Source organism: Ictidomys tridecemlineatus, chromosome 11 (assembly GCF_052094955.1).
Source record: "Ictidomys tridecemlineatus isolate mIctTri1 chromosome 11, mIctTri1.hap1, whole genome shotgun sequence".
Lineage (NCBI taxonomy): Eukaryota > Metazoa > Chordata > Mammalia > Rodentia > Sciuridae > Ictidomys > Ictidomys tridecemlineatus.
Window position 1 is genome coordinate 77,887,246 of NC_135487.1, and position 23,418 is coordinate 77,910,663.

At 44.6% G+C, this 23,418-nt stretch overlaps 1 protein-coding gene across 5 annotated transcripts in view; it reads left to right on the top strand.

Moving 5' to 3' along the window:
• The window catches only part of Slc44a3 (solute carrier family 44 member 3), a 75,455-nt gene that overhangs the window by 21,226 nt on the left and 30,811 nt on the right, over positions 1-23,418 (top strand). For all 5 annotated transcript variants that reach the window (XM_040289016.2, XM_040289017.2, XM_005327701.5 and 2 more), the window contains exons 7-10: positions 67-156; positions 1,320-1,444; positions 6,326-6,512; positions 16,697-16,862. In XM_040289016.2, coding sequence (XP_040144950.2) covers positions 67-156; positions 1,320-1,444; positions 6,326-6,512; positions 16,697-16,862 — 568 coding nt within the window. The remainder of the gene's footprint in view (positions 1-66; positions 157-1,319; positions 1,445-6,325; positions 6,513-16,696; positions 16,863-23,418) is intronic.

Genomic DNA, 23,418 nt, shown 5'->3' on the forward strand with positions numbered 1-23,418 from the left:
CTTCTGCTACCATCACCCTCACCCTTTGCTGCTGTTTGGGTTTATGTGTTTTTCTTAATTTTTCAGCCTTGTCCTTGACCATGATGTTCATCTTCCGATTCATCACCACTCTTCTGGTTCACATTTTCATTTCATTGGTTATTCTTGGATTGCTGTGTAAGTATGTCTTCTTGATGGATTTCTTTTTGATTAAATGAAAAGCCTTTCCATTAAGTACAGAACTTAAAAGTTGGTATTTGTGAGATGAATGGAGTCTCAGAGAGTGTCTCACCCAGCCCCATCGTTTTGCACGTAAGAAAAGCCAAACCCAGGGAGATTGACAGGAGTTGCTCATGTCTCACAGATCATGGCAAAGTTAACGCCAAGTCTGTTGTCGCTTCGAGTATATTTTGCGGGCCTGAGATGAGCCTGGTACCCATAATACTAAGAGAGAGTTCCAGTGCCATCACAAGCATTCTGGAGGATCTTTTCTGAACCTGTACCTCACTCATTGGCATGTTGGTGACCATAGTTGTCAGGCAAAGGCTCTGCAACCTGAAGAGCAGGCCTGAGTAGGCATAGGGTTCTAAAGGCCCCTGTGGGCCCATCATCAGTTGCTGGATTGTGGATCTTTCTAGGATCATTGGGAAAAGGGTATCAGTGTTTTTTTATTTTTAATGAGAGACGGTAGTGTTTCATTCCTCTGAACTATCAGCTCTGCCCTCAGCATCGGAGCACCCCAGAGCCCTGTGCTGGATGGCAGCACTGACTTGTGAGGGGTACTTTCCTCACCTACACTTAGTGGACGGCTGTGACCTCTATGGAGTTCCTGTGGAGGTGGCTTATAGTAGTGTTTTATAGCTAAATGCAAAGTATTTGCAATGTCAAGGTATCCTCAGAGTAAGCCTCTGATATACGTGAGTCCCACAGCCTGTGTAAATTGCCTGGCTTTGGTGGGTCAGAAGCCAGTGTCCAGGCTCCTGAAGCAGAGATCTCCAGCAGAGTTTGCCTAAACATTTTAGTCTTTGGAAACTAACAGAGTTTCCCTCAATATCCTGTTGATGTAGCTACTTTCCTGTTCACACTAAACTGACCTGTGGGCTAGGCATCTGTATTCTGGGGCCACCTCCTGGGTCTCCCAAAACCAAAGGCTCTTATGGGCTGGGGGTACTCTGTGGGCTACCCTGGCTCTGCCCAGCTTCGCCAGAGGGCAGCTGCTGGCTATAAATGCCCCCAGGAACTTGGGACCCACCTCCTAAGCAGGGCCACCCAGGGGGCTGACAGTGGGAGGACGTTACCCCAGGGCATGTGTGCTGAGCCCTGCTGGTGTTGTTTTCTAGTTGTCTGCGGTATCTTATGGTGGCTGTATTATGACTATACCAACGACCTCAGCATAGAATTGGACACAGAAAGGGAAAATATGAAGTGTGTGCTGGGGTTTGCTATTGTGTCTACAGTCATCACGGTAAGAAACCCCCTCCAACTGGGTGTGGTGGTGCACACCTGTCATCCCAGCGATTTGTGAGGCAGGGGGATCACAAATTCAAAGCCAGCCTCAGCAATTTATCGAGGCCTAAGCAACTCAGTGAGACCCTGTCTCAAAATAAAAAATAGAAAGGGCTGGGATATGGCTCAGTGGTTAAGCACCATTGGGTTGAATCCCGATACTCATCCCTCACCCTTCCCCCCCCCCAAAAAAAAAAGAAAAGAAAAAGAAAACCCTTTCAGCAATGGGTTGAGTCACCAGTCAGAGCTCTGAAACCCAGATCATTGAATTTTAGTCAAAACCAACTAGCGTTTGTTTTTCTTTCACCTCAGAATGTGCCTACACGATGGGGTACCTTCTTTGGATTTGAGATACCTATGTAGGAATAAATCAAAACCTTAAAAAAAAAATAAATTCTTTCCAAGTCATTTCTGTTGTCCTCCAGAGGCTGATTCTATATCCTTGCTGTTAGGCCAATCCTACCCAAGGGGTTCCAACGGTGGACCTTTGGGGAGGAGGGAGCAGTTTATGACAGCTCTCATTTCCTGTTTGTGAGCCAGTGGGTACTGAGCTCTCCCAGGGTGTGCCAGCTCTGCCGCCCTGAGCACACAGGGCCCTTTGTCTCCCACCTGCCAGCCACTGAGTTATTTTGGTTTGCAGGCAACCTGCTGCCTCCTCGGTGAACTCCCTAGTTAAAAACAGGAGAACTGGGAATATTGAGGCAGGGGATAGTGGTGGTTGGAGGAGGGTGACTGGCAACTAAAAATCATTTCAGTCACTCTTCAGGTGGCATAGAGGTGCTAGAATCACCAGGCTCTGGGGGTGGGGGGTGTTGAACCTCTGGTAACCCCAGGTCAAGTGCTAGCTGTTGCTCACTCACCGTTGTGCAGGAGAGAGGCAGCCAGGGCCTTCCACAGCCCATTAAACCTTTCTGCAAATGCAGATTCTCTCACCAGCTCTATTCTCTCTTCTGAGGAAATCCTTCAGGTCTCATATTGGTTACAGGCTTCACATTTTCTCCTTCCCACAGTGAGTTTTCAGGTTTATGTTCTTTACATAAGATGTGTCAGGGAGCAAGTGGCGTCCAATAAAGCAGCTGACTCCTTCCTCAGTCAAGGTCCAGGCTCACTGCTGAGCAGGACTGTGAAGGAGGCTGTAGAGGAAAAGGCTCCCCAGCATCCAGGCCTGGGCTTTGGGGCTCAGGGGAGGAGGAGCAGGGCCCAGAGCTGGGGAGAGAGCCAGGTCCTCCCCAGCCCTCCACAGGGCCCCCTTTGTCCTCACACACTGCACCATTCATGGCCACCATATCTCAGGGTCAGGGGTGACTTCTCCTCTTCACCTAGTATGAGGTGAGGGAAAGGTGAGTCTGTGTCACCTGTCCCTGAATGTCACAGGTGGCTGTACAGAGGGCAGAATCCAGCCTTGGCTCATGTGCCCTCATTTGGCTTGGGTTTCTCTCCTGTGCTGGCCCGGCTGGCTCTATTCTTACCCTCACAGGAGCCCAGATCCTTTGTCTCCATCATCAGCTACACGCAACTTCTAACATACATAGGGCTCAGCATCAAACAGTGGAGCTAGAGAGGCACTGCCACAAGCCAGCACAGCCTGTGACCAGGTGAAGTGCACAGCAGGCAGTGCCCTGGCACAGTGCACAGGAAAAGAGCCCAGTCTCGGTGGTCCCAGGCCTGTGCCCAAATCCAGGGCCCACCACTGAGACCTGGGAGAAATGACTTGGCCTCTGAGGCCCTGGTCTCCTCATGCATCACATGGGAATGCTGTTGCAGAGGTGTAGACCCTACTCCTTGCTGAGAGGCAGACCCGCCATGGAGGCTCCACATTCACCAGAGAGCCACCCCCATTACTGCCTGGCAGGTGACCTGCTCACATGCTCAGCTGAGAACTGTCTGGGTAAGAAGAGGATGGTCACACCCAGGGAAGCCACTGCCTGCCCTGCTTGGTCCCTACACTAACCAGCTCCCACAGACACCTGCAGACACCTCCCACAGATCTGATCTCCAGGGGTGGGGGGAGAAGTAATTAGAAGCCCCTCTTCCCTTCTCTGACTCTTCTTATTTCAGCTCTTCTCATTAAAGAAGAGAAAGGAGTAAACTGACATTATCGGGAAAGGAATAGATGGAGAAGGGGGGTCACTTCCCTCAAACCTTATCCCTTGTTGCTTACTTCAGAGCTCCTCCCCGTTTTGTGGTGCTGCACAACAGAAACCCAGAGGGCCTTGGAGTGGCCTTAGTTCCAGAAAAAAAGAGCCCAGCCTCTGTAGTCCCAGGCCTGTGCCCAAATCCAGGGCCCACTGCTGAGACCTGGGAGAAATGACTTGGCCTCTTAGGCCCTGGTCTCCTCATGCATAAATTGGGACTGCTGTTGAGAGGTATGGTCCCTGGGGACCATACTAGGGACCTCCTAGGCAAGGATGTGTTCCTGTCTCAAGGATGTGTTCCTGGAGTTCTTAGCAGGAGCCTTACAAATAAACTTGAGCACATGTTCTGGGAAGATGGGGGCCAACTGTGAATATCACTTAAGGAGTTTCAATATAACCACTCGCAACAATGAGGAAAATGTTCACTTCAGCCAATACTCTAGGATGATTAGCAGAATGCAGCTCCCTGCCACTTAGGAGTGAAGCCTGTGTGGTGAGCTCTGTCCACCCACTCGGTCCATACCCGCAGCACTGGGTGGTGACACTGATCTCCATCCAGATTGGGGAAAGGAACAAATTAGAGTCAACCCTTTCCTTGTGATGGACATGCTCACAGTGTACTCTAAGTGTGAGCAGGGCATCAACTGGATATTTCTAATACAAGTTGTAACATACACACACACACACACACACACACACACACACATTTAAATACTCACCTAGATTAAGGTTCCTCTTAGGAGCCAGAGCCAAATTTATTTGCCTAAAGATTATATTGCTTTGCTTCCTGACCAGTTAAATTGAAACAGTCCCTTCCTTGTTGATTGTGTTAGGCACTGAGAGCCCTTTGCAGTTTAAAGGTCTCTTCTGGGCTTGGCTTCTCAAGAACCCCCCACAGTAGGGGTGTGCTCGCAGATCCTGGAGTAGCTTCTGCACAATTTATCCTACTTTCCTCTGACGTCTTTCCTCCACTGTGTGTGAGATCTTTGAGGGCAGAAATACTCCAGTCCAGTTGGAAGAGAAAGGGCAGCTCAGGCAAGGAAACAGAGTACACAGGGTCACGTGGAGAGGTGCGCTCCATGAAAGTCTGATGCAGGTACAGGGAGGGCTCATTTCTGGAAGGTCCCGATCTGTGATAATAATGAGTCTGATCTTTATCCAGATGTTCTGGGGAACCATTGATGGATTTTTAGCAAGGAGATGACACCCTAGGCTTCACCCTTTAGAAAGGTCCCTTAGCTGTGAGGTGGAGGAGGGATTGAGGTGGGGGCATATCAGGAAAATTAAATGCAGACAACTAATGAGGAGACCATTGAGGGGTCAGATAAGAGATGATGAGACTGGACCTGGGACATCATCCGTGGTGTTGGAGAGGAGAGGATGACTTAAGGGATATTTAAGAAACTGAATCAGAGGTGACAGGGATTAGGCTGTGTGCTAGCCTCAAGGGAATCAATCTAAGGGGAGATTCAGATATAAACATACGCAGTGGAAAATGCCAAATACTGTGGTTAGGTAACCATAGGACAGAATGGGAACATACAAGAAAGGAATCTTGGAGTCCAGAAAAATTAGGACCACTAGAGGTAGGGAATACAGGGAAGAAGAGATTTGGGCATAAAGATAATGAATTTGGTTCAGGACAGGGTAAGTTTGAGATTTAAGATGTGTATGGTCTTTTTAATATCTAATATGCTTCTTCATCCAGTGCTTAGAGAAAGGTGAGGCTGGGGTTTTTATTTGAAGGTCATCAGCATCTGGGAAGGATGCTAAAACCACAAAGGAGCCGAAGATTCCTTCCCCCCAAAGATCTAAGAAGCAATAACTGAAATAGTAGAAGAGATAGAGAGATTGTGGAAGGGACCAGAAAAGGGAGTGAACAGTAGATTCAAATGCTATGCTGTGGCCAAGCAAGACTTGGAGGGACTGGGGATGTGGCTCAGTGGTAGCACAGTTGCCTGGCATGCACAAGGTCCTGGGTTCATTCCCAAACACAGCAAGGCAAAAAAATTAAAAAAAAAAAAAAGACTTGGAATGTAGAATATTCTATGGAATCTAGCAGACTTCACATGAAGTGACCTTAGGGGGAGAAGTTTCAGGAGAGTGTGGGGGGTCTGGGGGTTTGCAGGTGGTTGGAGATGAGTGTAGATGCCAGTGTAGACAAGCTAAGAAACTCAGCTATAGGGAAATGGATGGACCAATGTGGGGTGAACGAGGATTACATCTTTACATGAAAGACTCAGAGGTACTTATATACAGGGCAGAAAAAAAGCAATAGAGGAGAAGGCACAGAGGCTGCCTTGGCACATACTCACTGTCCTTTTCCTTCACACTCATGTTCCCTTGTCCTTTGCTGTCCTTCTTTGAGCACCTTGGGTTCTGGGTGGAGGGAGAGGAGATGATTCCTGACCCTAGAGGACTTAATTCTCATTTGCCTTTACTTTATGACCCTACTGAAAGCTCCTTTGGGAAGGTACTAAGCAGTGTTCACTGTTCTAGCTACAGGATCTAGCACAGGGACCAGTACATAGTAGGTGTTCAATTCATGCCTGGGAATTGACCTGTTCAGTTATAACAAAAGTCATGTATGACTATCTTAAAAGAGCTATTTGCTGAAATGTCAGTAAAATAATAGGGCTTGCTTTAAGCTGTACCCAGTTCCCCCATTATTTTGAAATAATTTACTCTGAACCCTTTCTCACCAGGCAATTCTGCTCGTCTTGATTTTTGTCCTCAGAAAGAGAATAAAATTGACAGTGGAGCTTTTCCAAGTCACAAATAAAGTCATCAGAAGCTCTCCTTTCCTGCTGTTCCAGCCACTATGGACATTTGCCATCCTCATTTTCTTCTGGATCCTTTGGGTGGCTGTGCTGCTGAGCCTGGGAACTGCCGGTAAGGGACAGTGGGTGCAGGTTCCTTCCCTAGGAGTCACACGCAGGAGACCTCACCATTTGTGAGAACATTGGCCTGCTTCTGTGGGCACCAAGCCTTTCATGCAACCAGTGGCATCTGATAACAGCAGTGATGGTGCCAGGGCTCTGTCATGGGGGTGGGGAGGACACGGAAGTTCCCTTCCCTCTTTTGTATTGACTGAAGAAGCTGGGCTTGTGTTTCATGAGAGAATAAATTCAGTCAGGACTGAAAGTGTTAGGAAAAATTACAGTCTGAACGAAGGCTTGTAGAAAGAATATTATCAAATGTCTCCAAGTTTAAATTTTATCCAAGATAATTTGTCAACCCCTATCCAATCAGTAGGAGATAAAGAACCCAGAAAGACTGTCAAAAGTTTGTTGTGCCCAGCCGGGCCAGCTGAAGTTTAACATGGGTGCAAGCAGAAGTTCACCCTTTGTGAGTTCTGAAAGACAATTCTGCATCCTCCCGTGGTACCCAAACACTGGTCTCCTCCAGGAGCTCTCCTCAGAGTGGACTGTGGTGCTTTGTTATAATACGAATACATGAACCCCATTCTCAGAGATTTTAATTTTATTGCACTTGGGGTAAGATTGTGTGTGGGTGTGTGTGTGTGTGTTTTAAATGTTCCATAACAGGGCCACCATATTCTAGAGCTGTGGTAGTCAAAGTGCTCTGAAACTAGACACAGAGCTTGTGCCTGGAATGTGTACCCTTCCATTGCTATGAAAGAAAACAAGACTTGCTATGAAAGAAAAAAAAAATCAGCTGAAGGAATCATTGTGCTCTTGATGCCATTGATCTTCATTCTGGCACAAGCCTGTCATCTCATTGCAGACTCATGACAAACAGTGTGAGGGCAGGCAGCTAATCTATGAGCCTCACTTTGAATGATCCTACTCTAACTCCTCTACTTGATTTGGTGACAATCCAGAATCACGCCCTGATGTGAATACAAAATAGAAAGTTGTTTTCTAAGACTAACATCAGGCAGATAAGAACCACAGCACATGTCAAGTTAACAAGACTGATGCAATTCCTTAATGTTTTAGCAAATTTATTCTGCTCTTCATTCACTCCAGTGAAAGGAGCCAATATGTGTGATCTTGCATGTCAGAGCAACTGCTGTGGTTGTTTCTTAGTGAACCTGGTACCCTTCCCTCTCCCTTGGAGTGAACTGACCCTCAGAATCAAGGTGGTCAGCAGCCCTGGGAAGCCCCTATTTCTGGCTTTAGAGATGCTGTAGGGATGGTGTCTTCTGCTGCAGGTGTCTGGAAGCTTCCTGAAGGCCTGCAGTGAACTTCTGATATCCAGGGAGGAACCTTGGTCAAACAGACTAATTAGTCAGGATTAGGATTATCTGGAAGGTATAGAAAAACTCAAAGCAAACATTGGTTCAAACAAAGTGTCAAGTAATTTCCCTCCCACATAGATGATGTCCACAAGGAGGATTCCTTGCAAGCATAGTCTTCCAGATTTCAAGGACTCAGGTGCCTTCTTGTTCTGAACCCCTACTACTTGCTTCTACTTCATAGTTGAAGTGGCCACTTGGGCTCCAGCCACCATGTCTTATTCCAGCCTGTAGGAAGGTGGCAGGGAGGAGGATGAGCATGCACCTTCCTGGAAGTCATAGGCTACACTTCTCCCTCCATACCACTGGCCAAATCCTAGGTCGATGATAATACTCATCTATCTGGAAAAGAGACCAGGAAATGTAGTGTCATTTTGGTCAGTCTTGCACAGTTTAGAACTTAGAGGTTCTATTTCCAAGAAAAAGTGAATCAGTGCTGGGGATATAACTCAGTGGTAGAGTGCTTGCCTAGTATGCATGAAGTCCTGGGTTCAATCCTCAGTACCACCAAAAAAAAAAAAAAATAGGGAAGCAGTTATTATGGGACAGTTGGAAGTCTCCCCTAGCACAGAACTGAACAGCCTTTCTCTAGCTCACTAACTTGAAGTGCTCGCAGTCCTGGTCAGAAGGGAGCACAGGGGTCTTGGTACATGCTGTTGAAAATGTTCTGGATTCTAAGCTCTGTACTAGGTTCTTCTTTGTGTGCTCCCCTTTGAGCATCTTAATCCTCTTGCAACTTAATGTGCTATTCTCAAATCACAGGCAAGAAAACTGAGTTCTGAGCAAGTCATTTGCTGAAGGCCACACAGCTAGGAGCCCAGTCTGAGAGTTAGGGGACTAAAGTCAGAGGGAAACAGCCCCAAGGCTTGACTTGGGGTGAGCTACCAGCACTGTGCCTCTTAACTTCCTCCTGTTTGGACCCTAGTTGGGCCCAGGGCCTACAGGGCACTAGACAGCCTCAATCTCAAGATTGAAAGCAGGAGGGCCGGGAAACAGGAGGTTATTCTTCAGGGCCGAAGGTAGCAGGCATCTCAGAGGGTCATGTATTGAAGTGTGGCAGTTCCCTATCAGTGGGAGAAGCAAAAGGAGCAAGAATGAGAGGAGTAGAAGGCAGGAAAGAAAACAGGTGCCCAGGACCTACTGTAGAAGTCTACAAGCAAGACTATCTTAGGCTTTACAGGAGAGAAATTTCCTCACAGGACACGCCCAGCTCTCTCTGGGTACTTGTTATGGTTTGGATGTGAGGTGCCCACAAAAGCTCATGTGTAAGACAATGTGAGAGGGTTCAGAGGGAAAATGTTTGGGTTGCAAGAGCCTTAAGCCTATCAATGAATATATCACCTGATGGGATTAATTGGGTGGGGATTGAAAGCAGGTATGGTGTGACTAGAGGAGGTGGGGCATTGGGGGTGTGGCTTTGGGGTATGTATTTGTATCTAGCAAGTGGAGTCTTTCTGCTTCCTGATAATCACGTGAGCTGTTTCCCTCTGCCACATTCTCCCGCCATGTTGTTCAGCCTTACTGGAGACCTGAGGAATGGAGCCAGCTGTCAATGGCTTTGTACCTCTGAAACTGTAAGCCCTCAAATAAACTTCTCCTCCTCTAAAGTTGTTCCATTTGGGTCTTTTAGTCACAGCAGCAAAAAAAAAAAAAAAAAAAAAAGCTGACTAAAACAGACCCGCATCATGGAAACCAGATTTTTGGCCCACTCCCTCACGACACCTGACTGCCCTTTCCACACACCTGTGGGCTGGCCAAGTGCACAGAATCCCCTTTGTTCTCAAACACCTTTTCAGTGCCAGAGTGACCCTGCTCCGGGCTGGGCAGGTCAACAGCTGCATCACTTTTTGATCTTCAGAAGATGCCCCAGCTGTACTTGGGGGAGGCTGTGAGCAGCTTTCACTTCTTATGAAACCATACCCACCAGGTGATGAGGGCTGAGTGCCCTTTTCACAGAGCCGGAGGGTCTCCCCTCTTGGGCAGCTACAATGAGGACAGGCTCACTCTTCAGTCTAGGGTCTAGTTGTGTATGTGGAGCTCCTCACTAGGTAAATAGTTGAGAGTGGTTTTTTTTTTTTTTTTTTGATGGGGGGCGGAAATAGGAGTGAAGTTAGGTGACATTTGTTAGGTCACATTTGTCCAGATGAGCTATTTCTCTAGTGACTGTTTATCAGTCTATTAAGAAGTTGACAAATTGTGGATTGGGTGCAGGTTATTTCAGCAGAGCATGTCAATCTCAGCCCCCACCCTGCCCAGAAATGACATTTATTAGTCCACTGGGATTTGTCTATGACAAGCAATGTGACAGATATTTTTTAAATTCAGTGGGGGTGCGGGGGGGGGGGGAGCAAAAGCTATAGGAACCATTGGGAATCCAGCAGGTGCTATTGGTGAGTGGGAAAGAACCCAGATATTCTGAGCACCCCTTATGGTCACTAAAGTGGTCTGGAAGCCTCAGTCTATAAAATGGAGAAGTCCTGTGGGTGGAGGTGCCTCCCTCCAGGTCCTTGCTGCAGTTAGAAGAAGTAGCTGCAGGATGTACACAGCAGGCTTGGAACAGGCAACGGGCTGGAATCTACTCCCCACTTTTACCCCAGCTTCCCACCTTGGCTGCTTCAGAAATCAGCCATTCCCCAAGATTCATTTTCATTATTAGATTTCCTAGAAAAGCTACAAATTTCTCAGGTGTACCTAGATATTGTTTCTTCATTTCTTAAATATTCTTCATTCACTCAACAAATATTCATTGCATGCCTATTATGTGCTCAGCACCAGAGTTGTATTGTGTGCCACCTACTGTGCGCTCTAGGTACTCAAAATACAACACGGAGCAAAACAAAGGCCCTGTTTTCCAGGCACTTAGTTTCTGGTGGGTGGTGACAGTGGCATAAATAAGTTGGCTTCCCATGCTGATAAAGTGCCCTGAAGAACAATAAAGCCAAAATGTGCTGTTACCCACAAGAGCAAGCAGGCCCAAGGGCAGAGACCATATCTTTCTCTTGTTCTCCCTGTTAGAGATGCTGGAGATATGGCTTTCCTTCTAGTTTGAGGGAGATAGGTATAAATAAAATAATTGAGTGAACTGTATAGAACTTTAAAAATCTACAAAAGTCTATAAAGACTCTTGGCTTAGTGTGTCATGCTGGTGTGGGTCAACTGACTTGGAATTCAATTCACCTGTCATTGAGTATTGATTAGATGTACAGGGAAGAACTTGATATTTTGTAGACTCTGTCAATGAGATACCTACCTCTCTTTCTCTCTCTCTCTCTCTCTCTCTCTCTCTCTCTCTCTCTCTCTCTCTCTCTCTCTCTTCCTCAAGCTGCCAGAGCAGAGTCAGAAGCCAGTGGAGACATAGACAGGGGGGAGGTTAGCAAGATGGAGGGTCAGTAGCATCCTTGGAAGGGGTCCAGGGAAGTACACACAATGTGCTAAAAAAATAGAGTCCTTTCAAGTTGGGCCTGCTCTTTTTGGATATTATGCCAGCTGGACTGCTTTCCTTAAGAATCTGCTATTTGCAATGATCACTAAATCACCTTAGTCTCTTAAAATGCTAAAGACTGCCAATAATGTCCAGATTTACAGCCAGGTGCATGGTGACTATCCTCCAGATTATTCTGATGCACTTATAGGGAGATCTCTAGAAAGCTGTCTCATGCCTCTTTGATAAAATGTATGATTTGTGATTAATTCATTTATTCATTCAACAAGTATTCCCTGAGCATTTACTGTACGTTAGACCCTGTTAGATATGCTGGAGATATAGCTTTTTTTTTTTTCTAGTTTGAGGAGGGTAGACTTAAATAAAATAATTAAATGAATTCTATAGAACCTTGAAAGCTTATTAGTGATATGAAGGAAAATACAGCAAAGAGGAATAGGAAATGCATAAGAGGGCAGGAGTACAATTGGAAATTTGGTGATGGGGTGAGACTTGAAGGAAAGAGCCACAAAGTATCTAACCAAATGGGACAATGTCCTAGCTAGAGGACATTAAGAAACCAGGGTTCTAGGACACAACAAGGAAGCCCAAACAACCAGAATAGAGTGGTTGAGGGAGAATGTGGTTCAGAAGGGAGGTCAGAAAGGGCATAGGTTCAGAATCTGTGGATTTAGTAGCCTTTGTAAGAATTTTGGCTCCTGGTCTGAGATGGGAAGTCCTGGTGGGGTTTTAAGAGAATAGAAACATGACCTGATACTGCATCTTAATAACAGTGGCCCAAGGTGGATGTGATGGTGGTACAGGGGAGGGTAGTGTGACATGTTGGATTCTACTTCTACTTTGGAGGTGGAGCCAACAGAATTTCCTGACAAGGGGTATGAAAGAAAGAAGAGCTAGCAATGACTCTGGGCTTTTTTTTTTTTTTTTTTTTTTGGTCTAAGCTACTGGAAGATAAGATGGTCATAAACAAAGATGGAGCAATAAATTGAGTGGAACGTTTTAGGAATAGATAAAAAATTAATTGTGGTGGTATTGAAATATCTTTTAGACTAACAAATGGAAATATCCAACAGGCAGTTAGTTATCTGTATATGTCTGAGGTTCAGAGGGAGGTCCCCAATAAATTTTTATTTGGGAACAGATAAGTAGTATTTAAAACCATGAGATTAAGATGAGTATAGATAGACAGGGAAGAAATCCAAGGACCGCTTTGAAGCACTTTAACGTTAAGATGCCCTGGAGGGCTGGGGGTGTGTTCAATGGTAGAGTTCTTGCCTAGCCTGTGCAAAATCCTGATCCCCAGCACTGAAGAGTAAAAATGAAGAAAAAAAGAATGTTGTGTCCTTGAATTCAGATGAAGGGTTTCGAGAGGAATCGAATGGTCCAGTGTCTCAAGGACTGCTGATAAGTAAGGTGAGAACTAAGGATTCACTATGGAATTTAGCAACCTGGAGGTGAGACAAAATAATTTCAGAGATGAGGGGAAGGGCTCATGATTGGAATAGATTAAGAGAAGGTGGAAGGAAAGGAATTGGAAAGAGTAAATATGGCTAATCTTGAGAAATTTGGCTGTAAAGAAGAAAGAGAAATGGGGAGGAATCCAGAGGAAAAAAGACTTCAGAATAGGTTTTCTGAAAGATGGTACTACAAACAATTCAGGGGAGAGGAAGAATTGCTGAAGAAATATCTTCAAATAGGTAAGAAAGGTGGCATTTAGTGGAGAGGTTGGCCTCAGGATCATGGACAACTTATATTAAGGGAAGGGGTCAGATTGTGGAGATGTGTTGATAGCAGGTAGATATGGGGTGGGCACTAGCAGAGGTCTGTTTTGTTGGTACCAGGGATTGACCCCAGGGGCACTTAACCACTGAGCCACATCTCCAGCCCTTTTTTACATATTTAGAGACAGGGTCTTGCTGAGTTGTTTCAGGCCTTGCTAATTTGCTGAGGCTGGCTTTGAACTCTTGATCCTTCTGCCTTGGCCTCCCAAGCTGCTGAGATTACAGGCATGCACCACTGATCCCAGCTTAGCAAAGGTTTTCTGGTTGCTTCATTCTTCTCAGAGTAGCATCAAGTGAGGTCGTTGGCTGAGAGTAAGGGTGGGAAAGAAACTCACAGGTTGGAGAAGTTATAAAACAAGTTATTCAGAAGAAGGTTAGAAGATGAATAGACCAACATGGTAACATGTGAATTCTTGTCTCACTCAGACTGTATCTTCTTTCTGATTATTTTTTACTTTTTTTATTTTTCTAATATCCAACATAGTGCTAGCATGCAGATGCTCAATAAGTGTGCAAATTAATTTCACAAATGGAATCATTTATAACTAATTGTGCATTGCACTTAGTATTCTAAACACCTCACCCATTTATTATACTCATTCTTAGTGGCTACCTGATTGGCATTTGGAACCACACTGAGATGAGATCCTCAAGAGAGTGAGAAGTAGGTATTACTATCCTCAGGTGACAGGTGAAGAAACAGACTTTGTATTTGGCCTCACAACTTGCTCAAAGTTGGCCAGCCATCACGGGATAGTGCAGAGATGTGAATCTCAGCCTGTGTGACCCTCAAGCCCAAGATGTAACATGGCCCTGGCACTCATCTTGCCTACCTACTTTACCTTTACCATGGGAACTGTGGCCCAGATGGCTTTGTACATGTATCAAAGCTGAGCCTAAAACCAAGACTTATCCAAATACGGGGCCTTTTCCACTACCATCTTCCAATGTCCATCATATCTTGGGATCTGTCCATAGTTCAGTTCCCACTATCACTTGCTGGCTACCCTTAACAGCAGTTGTAGTGTACAGTCCATAGCCATGAAGCACCCGGTCCTTTGGAGAAAGGATCTTGCCTGCACTGACACAGTCATCCAGAAGGGGGCGGTCATATGCACAGAAATGCTCCTGCCCCACCCATAGGCTCTGCTTGTATCCCTCCTGTTTTCAGCCTTTCCCTGAAGCCAGCCTTTTCCTTTCAACTTTTCCCTGCAGCGCCTGATTGCTCAAGCGAGCAGTATTTCTCCAAGAGTGATTTCCCCCAGGTGGCATTTGGCAATATCTGGAGATGTTTTGGGTTGTCATAAGTGGTGCTTAGAAACAAAGCATGCCCCTAAACATTCTGTAATGCATAGGACAGCCACCCTCCCCCAACAAAAAAATATTTGGTCCAAAATGTCAGTTGGTGCATTGAGAGGTTGAAAAATCCAGCCCTAAACGAAAACTTGTAAACAGTCTGTAAACTGACCCAGAGGAACAAATGGAAAATGACTTCAATATCAAACAAAGCAACTGATAAAAAAATAATTTGTGGGGGCTGCCCTTCTTTGGGGAATGTCAAAGATTTTGAGGGATAAGTGGATCTTGACCTATCACTGACTGACTGTTGCCAGCAGTGTGCTGAGCCAGAATGTGTGTGAAGATGTGCTGTTGACCACCTGGGGCAGCTGAGAGAAGAGATGGTGTCCCTTATCATCCAAGGACTACATACTGTCCCGTGTCTCTCTGAGGAAATGATCCTTCCTGTTTTGTGGAAACATTCTCGGCCTCCAAACCTTCTGTGATGTTGCAAACCTGTTCTTGCAAAACCATAAGCTATGCTTGGAACTCAGCAATGTGCTGCTGGTCCCTGGCCCGAAGCACTTCAGAGAGTCCCGAGAGTGGTTGTCAAGGTCCACCAGCCTGATCAGCATAAACTTGCATTCCAGTTGTGACATGCTACTCACCTCCTCTGGAACTGGGAATGCTCTTCTGAAACATGCCCATTTTGGAAAGCCCAGGCGTTTACCCAGGCCTTACCTGAAACAGATCGTCTCCAAGTCAAGAACCCAGTGTCCAATGAAATATTATCTGTGAATCAAGCCACTCCACTATTTCTCACTAGGTAACTCTTGTTCAGCAGAACACAGAGCAGAAGCAATGAAGACCAGTCCTAAGCCTTGGTCTCAGTTTTGTTCTACAGTACAACTATCTTCCTCTCTTTCCTTCATGCCTAGAACCTATTATGAGTATCTAAAAACACACGAACTATAAACCTAAAGGCAGTTTATGACAGAAAATATGAAACCATCTTTAAATGATATCCAACCTACAGGTTTCATTGGAAACCAAAATAGTCACCCTCTTCCTTATAGTACTTTATCTGACATGCAAAACGGGAGGACATCTAGGAATCAAATACAGCCACAAAACTGGGATTTGGATACCAATGTCTACACAGCTAATTCAAAGGCTTTTTTTTTTTTCTCCAAGTACTCGGGATTGAATCCAGTGGCACTTTGCCACTAAGCTATATCCAGAGCCCCTTTTTTATTATTATTTTGAAACCAGGTCTCACAAAGTTGCCCAGGCTGGCCTTTAACTTGCAATCCTCCCACCTTAGCCTCCTGTGTAGCTGAGGTTACAGGTATATGCCACAGTTCCTGGCTCAGGATCTGCTTCAGATAAGGGGAAAGAAAGCAGGGTATAGACATCTGAAAGGCAGAGCATTATTAGTGCTTCCTTGCTGGCTTCAGTTTAATAGACTACTGTGCTCCTGAAATTTAATAATAATTATTATCATCATCATTATTATTATCACTTATGGAGTGATAGTTCTGTGGACCAGACCCTACACCCAGCACTACCCAGGTAATCTATCTCCATACCTAAAGTACTACCAGGAAATGGGTTCTCTAGCCAAGGATACTAAAACTTTAAGAAGTCAAAAAATGTATCCCAGACTACCAGGAAAGGGTAAAGCTGAAATTTGAACCTTGGAAGGCAGATATTTTAAATGTGCTAAATGAGTTTGCTCTCGATGAAATCTGAACTGAATCTCTGACCAAAAAAAAAAAAAAAAAAAAAAAGCTCCTTGTCTCTCTTATAAAGTCTTAATTTGGGTGATGTTAGGACCCATAACATGATCCTATAGCTTTGTGTGCTTTCTTGTGCATAACACACTGGGTTTGCATCGCAAAGTGAATGGTATGAAAACCATGGGATTTGAAATCCAAGATGCCCTTCCACTGATGATAAGCAGTGAGACCACAGACATCACTTGACTCTCTCAAATCTTAGTTTTCATACCCTCAAAGTGCAGTGAGTTTTAGAGTATACGTCAAGTGTCTTGCAGATCACTGAAATTATTGTTGTTGATATTATTGGTCAATTATTGTTGTTGATATTATTGGTCAGTCACTGAAATTATTGTTGTTGATATTATTTAGATATGTTCTTTTGGGGTTTTGCTGTGGAGATTTCAAATTACACTGGGTGTTTCAAACTTTTCTCTGGCATCTGTGTTTCACGGATTGCCAAAGACAAGAATGAAGAATCATCTTTACACTTAGGAAAACACTGGTGTAAAATATGTTTGTGTTTAAAACTTTAGGAACTGCCCAGGTCATCACAGATGGCCAAGTGGAATATCAGCCTCTTTCAGGCATTCGATATATGTGGTGGTACCATTTAATCGGCCTCATCTGGACTAGCGAATTCATCCTTGCATGCCAGCAAATGACGATAGCAGGGGCAGTGGTTACGTGCTATTTCAACAGGTAGGTCCAGCCTTGTCTCTTACTGGAATGTCTTTGTGCTCCACGTTGTGTGTCTCAAAGATGTTTGGGAGTTTTGACCTGACTCTAAAAGGGGTTGACAAGAGTGAAAGACTAAGCTAAAAACTCAGCTCAGACTTAAAACTTTGGACTTAAAAAAGGTATAGGGGCTGGGGCCATAGCTCAGTTGGTAAGGTGTTTGCTTTATATGCCAAGGCCCTGGGTTCAATCCCCAGCACCAAAAAAAAAAAAAAAAAAAAGCTACTAGTCTCACCAAGTATGGTGGTACACACCTGTAATTCTAGCCAGTCAAAAGGCTGAGGTGGGAAGATTTCAAGTTGAAAGCCAGTCTGGTCAACTTAGTGAGACCTTGTTTCAAAATAAAAATTTTAAAAAGTGTTGGGTTTAATCCCAAGGACTGCCAAAAAAAAAAAAAAAAAAAAAGTTGCTAGTCTATTTTGCATATACTTCAATAATTCTGGGTTTTTTGTTTGTTTGTTTTGGGTTCGTTGTTATTGTTGTTGTTTTAGTGTAAAACTGGCAGAATGTTTACCTGGAAAATAATTTTAAATCCTAAAGGAATCATGTGTAACTATAAGCTATACCTCATGTCCATGTAGTTAAGTACTAGTGAATGAATTACTTGCTTCTATGTTAAAATTATAGACATTACCTCACGAAAATAATGGAAGACACACACACACACACACACACACACACACACACACACCCTACACACACCTGAACCCTTCGCCTCTCTTGTGTGTGACTTTACCAGCAATGAGACTGCAGCCGGAAGAGCAGGCCTGGGACAATGACAGGCTTGGACTCCGAACAGGAAGTTTACTCCCGATAGGGCTGATCCTCCTCTAATCTCTCAGACCAAATGAGTAGATAAACATGACTTTTTCCTGAGGTAAGAAAGTCAACCAGGGGTGATTCATGCCATTGACAGTTACCTCCTGACAATAAAGAGCACTGTGGGTTTTTAATATAATGGTGCTGTTTGGGAGCCCCATCATTAGGGACTTTGGAGGACCCACTAAGGGGCTGTTGCTCTTGGCATTAAGACTCCCCCCAGCAGCTGGGGGTGGAGGAGCTGCTTGCTCCTGAGTAGGAGAGCAAAACTCATCCTAGTCAAACTGGCCAGTGGTAACAGTTGTCAGGCAAAGAGACCCTGTGTTATCTTAGAATAGCAAAACCAAAGCATTCTCCGCGGGGGGCTTTGATGTGGAGCTCAGTGAGGCAGACACATTTATCTCAGAGTCATTCCCCCCTCGCCAACCCTCCCCCCAAAAAATAAAATCATGAAAGAATGAAAAAGGAGTAAACACACAACCACAGTGAGAAACAGAGACGCAAGGAAAGTGGATAAGAAACATGACATTAACAGAATGGCCAGGGCAGCAAGGGGTGACTGGCCATGTGGGGCAAAGCTGAAAAGGCCTCCGGCATGTGTTGGCTTTTGAGAAGGTGCAAACAAGATACAGGCTGAAGTGAGTCACAAAAAATCCAGAGAGGCTCAGGAATTTAAGTGCAAAATGTAACCCTGGAGGTTAGTTATAAGTTCTCCTGAGGAGCAGTTAGAACCCTAAATCCCTCCTCCAGATGCGCAGAAGAGACCTTTGCTTTCTGGACAGACCAACTAGAGAGGGTCTGGACTTGGGGTGTCTGGCACAGCCGAGGCTGGGGGCAAACTCAGTAAGGAAGCGGGGGCGGAGGAGGGTAAGTGAGAGTCTAAATGCTGAAGAGGGAGAATTCCCCCATCACCAACACCCCACATTCCATAGCTCAGTTCCCTGTGTGTTGGCAGCGAGGCTGATCCCCTAAGGGGAGGCTAGGGGAATCTTCTGGGAAAAACTTTCAAGCCCAAGGCACAGGCCGGAGATAGTACCACATGTCCCCCCCCCTCCCGCCCCCCTGTGAGATGGATTTCCTGACTCCTAACCACTGACCCTTGCCAGGCACCAGGCTGCACTCCTCACACGGTATCCAAGCCATTCTGAAATTGGAATTGTTAACCAGTGACTATTACACATTTGATGAAAACCACTAAAATAAGAGAGAAAGAAAAATGAACAAAACAAACAAAAGGGATTTAGAGAATTTAGCCTATACAATGTCGGCTGCAAAAGAAAACAAACAAACAACAACAAAAAAAGCCCTGTAATATTATCAGAAAGAACAGATATATTGCAACCATAAACAAAGCCCCTTCCCCACATCCTCCACCAAAAAGGAACAGTGAGATAGCAAGGAGGACCCCTTAATAATTAAAAATTGCAAAAGTGAAAATTTTCCATTGAATGATCGGAATATAATGTTGAAAAATTCTTTTAGAGGGCAGAATAAGACACAATTAGAAAATGGCAGAAAGGGGAAAAAAAAGTTGGAGTTATTTAGGAGAGTTACCATCTGACTAATAGGAGTTCTAGAAACAGAGAACAACAACAAATACAGAAGTAAATAAATAATCAAAGAAAATCTCCCAGAACTGGGCTGGGGCAGTAGCTCAGTGGTAGAGAGCCTGCCTCACACGTGTGAAGTACTGGGTTTGATCCTCAGCACCACATAAAAATAAATAAATAAAGATGTTGGGTTCATCTACAACTTAAAAAAAAAAATTCCTGGGACTAAAAACATAAGAAAATAGCCCAGAATTTTCTCTCGGGGGAAAAATAAATAAAACATGACAAAAGATCAAGAACCAAAATGGGATCTGACCTTCAGTAGCAACTTTGAACCAGAAAAGCAAAAGAGCAAAGAAAAGACTATTTCCAGGTTTTATTTTATTTATTTCCTAGTTTTATTTATTTATTTCCAAGACTATTTCAGAGTTTTATACCTATTCCCACCATCAATTCAGAGTAAAGGAGAATAAAGTCAGGCTCAGGAACACAAAATCCCCAAAGGTCTCCTCCCCACACCCTTTCTAGGAAGCCCATTCCCAACCGAAACTCATGAGTAAGCCAAGGAGGAAAACATGAGTTTCAGAAAAGAAGGGAAGGGAATTCCCTAGAAGGTAGTCATGTAGCCATTGTTGAAGAAGAAGAAGGAGGAGGAGGAGGAAGGAGAGGAGGAGGAGGAGGAGGAGGAGGAGGAGGAGGAGGAGGAGGAAAGGGGAAGAGGAGGAGGGGGAAAAGGAGGAGGGGAGGAGAAAGAAGAGGAGGGGGAGGAGGGGGAGAGAGAAGAGGAGGAGGAAGAATGAGAGGAAGGAAAAGGAAAAGAAGAGAGGAAGAGGAAGAGGAAGAGGAAGAAGAAGAAGAGGAGGAGGAGCCAGTTCAAGATGGAACTGGAAGACAATGGGAGCAGTGGTTCCAGGAGAACTCTCCAAAAAGACAATGTCTTTAAAAACACAGTGACACTTAGAGGAGACTAAATGTGCTTGGATATTTTGATGAAGCATTCAGTGAAATCCATGGAAAACAAAGGGAATAAAAAATGTGATGTCATTATTAACTCCAGGAAAAACTGAAAGTTATACAGGGAACAAAATAGAATTGGAATATGCTTCTTGGGTAAGTTGTGAATATTATTCACCATACATTCTACTTTTGTACTAATAGTGTGAACATGAAGCATTAACTAAAAATTTCAACATAACTCTATTGGGAAGAAGTTCAGGGTGAAACATGAGTGTGTCGGGTGCGGGCACCAAAAAGAGAAAAAGAAAAATGAAGAAATAGCGGTAAGAACACAGGATTTTAAAGTGTGGAGTTGTATTATGGTAGAAATAGCTTGATTATTATCTTTAGGGAAAGATTTAAGGATGGGTAAAGAAAACTACTCTTTTTCCCATTAAGCCCACCAGTATTATTTGGCTCTTTAAGATGCTTTGCCTATTATTTTCATAAAAATAAATTAATTTAAAATAAAATGTGGGATAATTTCTTTGTAACATTACTATTTCATTTATTAAGAACTTCTGCTTTCTTTTGGGCTGTCTGCCTAATTTTGAGACCTCAAGCTTTTTGCTTATCTCAAAGTTCACAATGCCGTGCCTGCCCTGCACAGTGAGGATAAATACCACAAGAGCGCATCACCTTTGTTACTCTTTTAAGCCCTAAAAGGTCTGAAGAGTTCATACAAAGACCACCAAGTACCAGGACATGGGCAAGCCCTAAAATTTACCTTGTACAATCACTTGCTTGAAAAGGGGTCAATAGAGACCCATAAAGATGCTACTTAAAGCCAGCACAGTGGTGCACACCTGTAATCTGTGCTACTGGAACCGTGAGACAAGAAGATGGCGAGTTTGAGGCCAGCGTTGGCAACTTAGAGAGACCCTGTCTCAAAATAAAAAAGGTCTGGGGATGTAACTCAGCAGCATAGCAATTGCTTAGTATATGCCAGTCCCTGGATTCAACCCCCAAATACTGAAAGAAAAAAAAAAGAAAAAGAAAGAAAGAGAAGGAGAAGTACTGCTTAGAGATGTAGTTGGAAGAAGCTAGAATTGTTCAACTTGGAAAAGGGACATTGGAGGCATGACTTCATCATTATTTTCAAATACACAAGAGATGGTTTCCAGCTGCTCTGGATCTGCTGGTGAAAAGGTGAAGAAATGCATTCACAGCAGAGCATAAAGAATTGAGGTAGATATGGGTGAATTTCTAACCCTACCAAGAATTGCCCAGGAGAGCTAGGGAAAAAAAAAAAATCTGTTCTTCATAATAAAGCCAGTTTCTATTTTCTGTAGGACTGGAAAGATTAACTCTATAGCCTCCCAGTCCCATCTTGCAGTGATTTTGCTGAAAGAGACATCAGGAAGGGACAGGGTCTTTGTGGAAGTCACACCGTTCAGCTTCACTCAGAAGCTGAGTGGGAGAGGCCAGTCATCTCCTGCAGCCCAGACTTTGTCCAGGAGACTTAGACAAAGTTAATTTTCCATTACATTTAAAGAGTGTTTAGTGCACTGGGCTGGATCTAACTAGAACTAAAACTTGTTTCTAGGACCCTGAAGTTGCTTGATTGGTTTTAGGCTCTGTGTTGTCTGATGCGACTACAAGTTGAAAAATGGTACTTATATATCATGACCTGAAGGTGCTATAGGACTTGTGTGGGTGGGACCATTAAACCCTTTTCCCAGCAACGTGGACTAGTGTAGTGTTCTGAGGACCTGGCTCTGCTGTATGGGGCAGGAGACCTTCAGCATTCAGGCAGACACGGCTTTAAAAGGAGAAGGAAGCTGGACTTCATGGGAAACATCCTGGAGTCCCCTTACCCTCTAACACTGCCTGAGTCTTCCTTACTGCCCTCTCTCATAAACTTGAGGGGATGAAGCCCAGTCAGAAGGTTCCCAGCACACGCCACCTGTACCCCCAACCCCTAGAGACAGCTGAGTGAGCCTGATGGGAGCCCTGGTCCTCCCCAGCCTCCTAAGGAACTCATCACCGAGTTACCCAGTGTGCTCAACACTGCAATGTCAATCCTTGAAATACAATGAAGTCCAGAGCTAAGTATTATTTTAAGCTTGTTAATATAGAATAGAGTCTAAGAAGAGAAGGTGGTGGCCTCAAAGACACTCCTCTTAAGCCTTTTTTTTTTTTTTTTGGTAGTGCTGTTTCTAGTTTTGAGGGAAGGTATTGAGTGACTCCTGGCACAGTGAGTTGGCTTGGGTTAAAAGGACCTTCTTTTTAAGTTCCCTCTCTCATCATGTGATAACCCAGCTGCTGGAACCTCTGTATCTTCTTCCAGCCAAGCTCTGCAGAGCCTAGAGTCATAACCAGGGTATGTTATGGACTAGGGAAATAGAGGCAGTGCAGGCTCCCCTCTATTTGAAATGGCTCATATCACTACAGTGAAATCTTCTCAAAAAGCTCACATCCAATCCCAGACATCAATACCTAGAGGAGCAGACCCTAAGGGCCCCATTCACAGAGGCCTGTGAATCATTTGGTTCCCTCCCAGATGGAAAGTAGGTGTCCTTCTTCTCTCCCCAACCCCATCCTAATCTCTTCAGCACCATAATAAGTTCTAAGGCACATAAATCTCAATAGAAAAGTAAACATTCTTCCTTTTTAAAAAAATGAGAAAAGGGGAAAAAATGTGTCAGATTTTCCTGGCCTGTGCTACTCTGGTAGTTTATCAGATCAGAATGAATTCCTCTCAGTGACAGCTTCCCTGGTCTTTCCATCTCCAACAAGGCTGGGTTGAAACACGGCACCCCTTTGTGGACAACTGGGTTACAGTTCTTCTGCACCCAGTATTACTGTCATGTTCTCTTTTTCTTCCTGGATGATTTAAGTAACAGAGAAATGCAATGGTTGCCAACTCTTGAAACATTTCTGGCTGCAGTCCTTTCCTCTCTCAAAACCCAGGCTGTTGTCAAAACCTTGATTCATAGTGACTTATTAGCAACCCGGGCAAGTTGTAGAATAATCTATTCTGAAGAAAGCCAGCTTCACTTGCAATCCATGGCGTTGCTTCTCAGAAAGGGCCTCGTTTTCTAGAGCTGGTGTCCATGGGAATTCAAAAGGTCTCCCCCAAGGTCGCCTCAGCCCTCCTTTGTTTTATCCCCGTCAGGTTCAGGGCGGAGGAAAAACTGTGCCCGTTCTGTTCT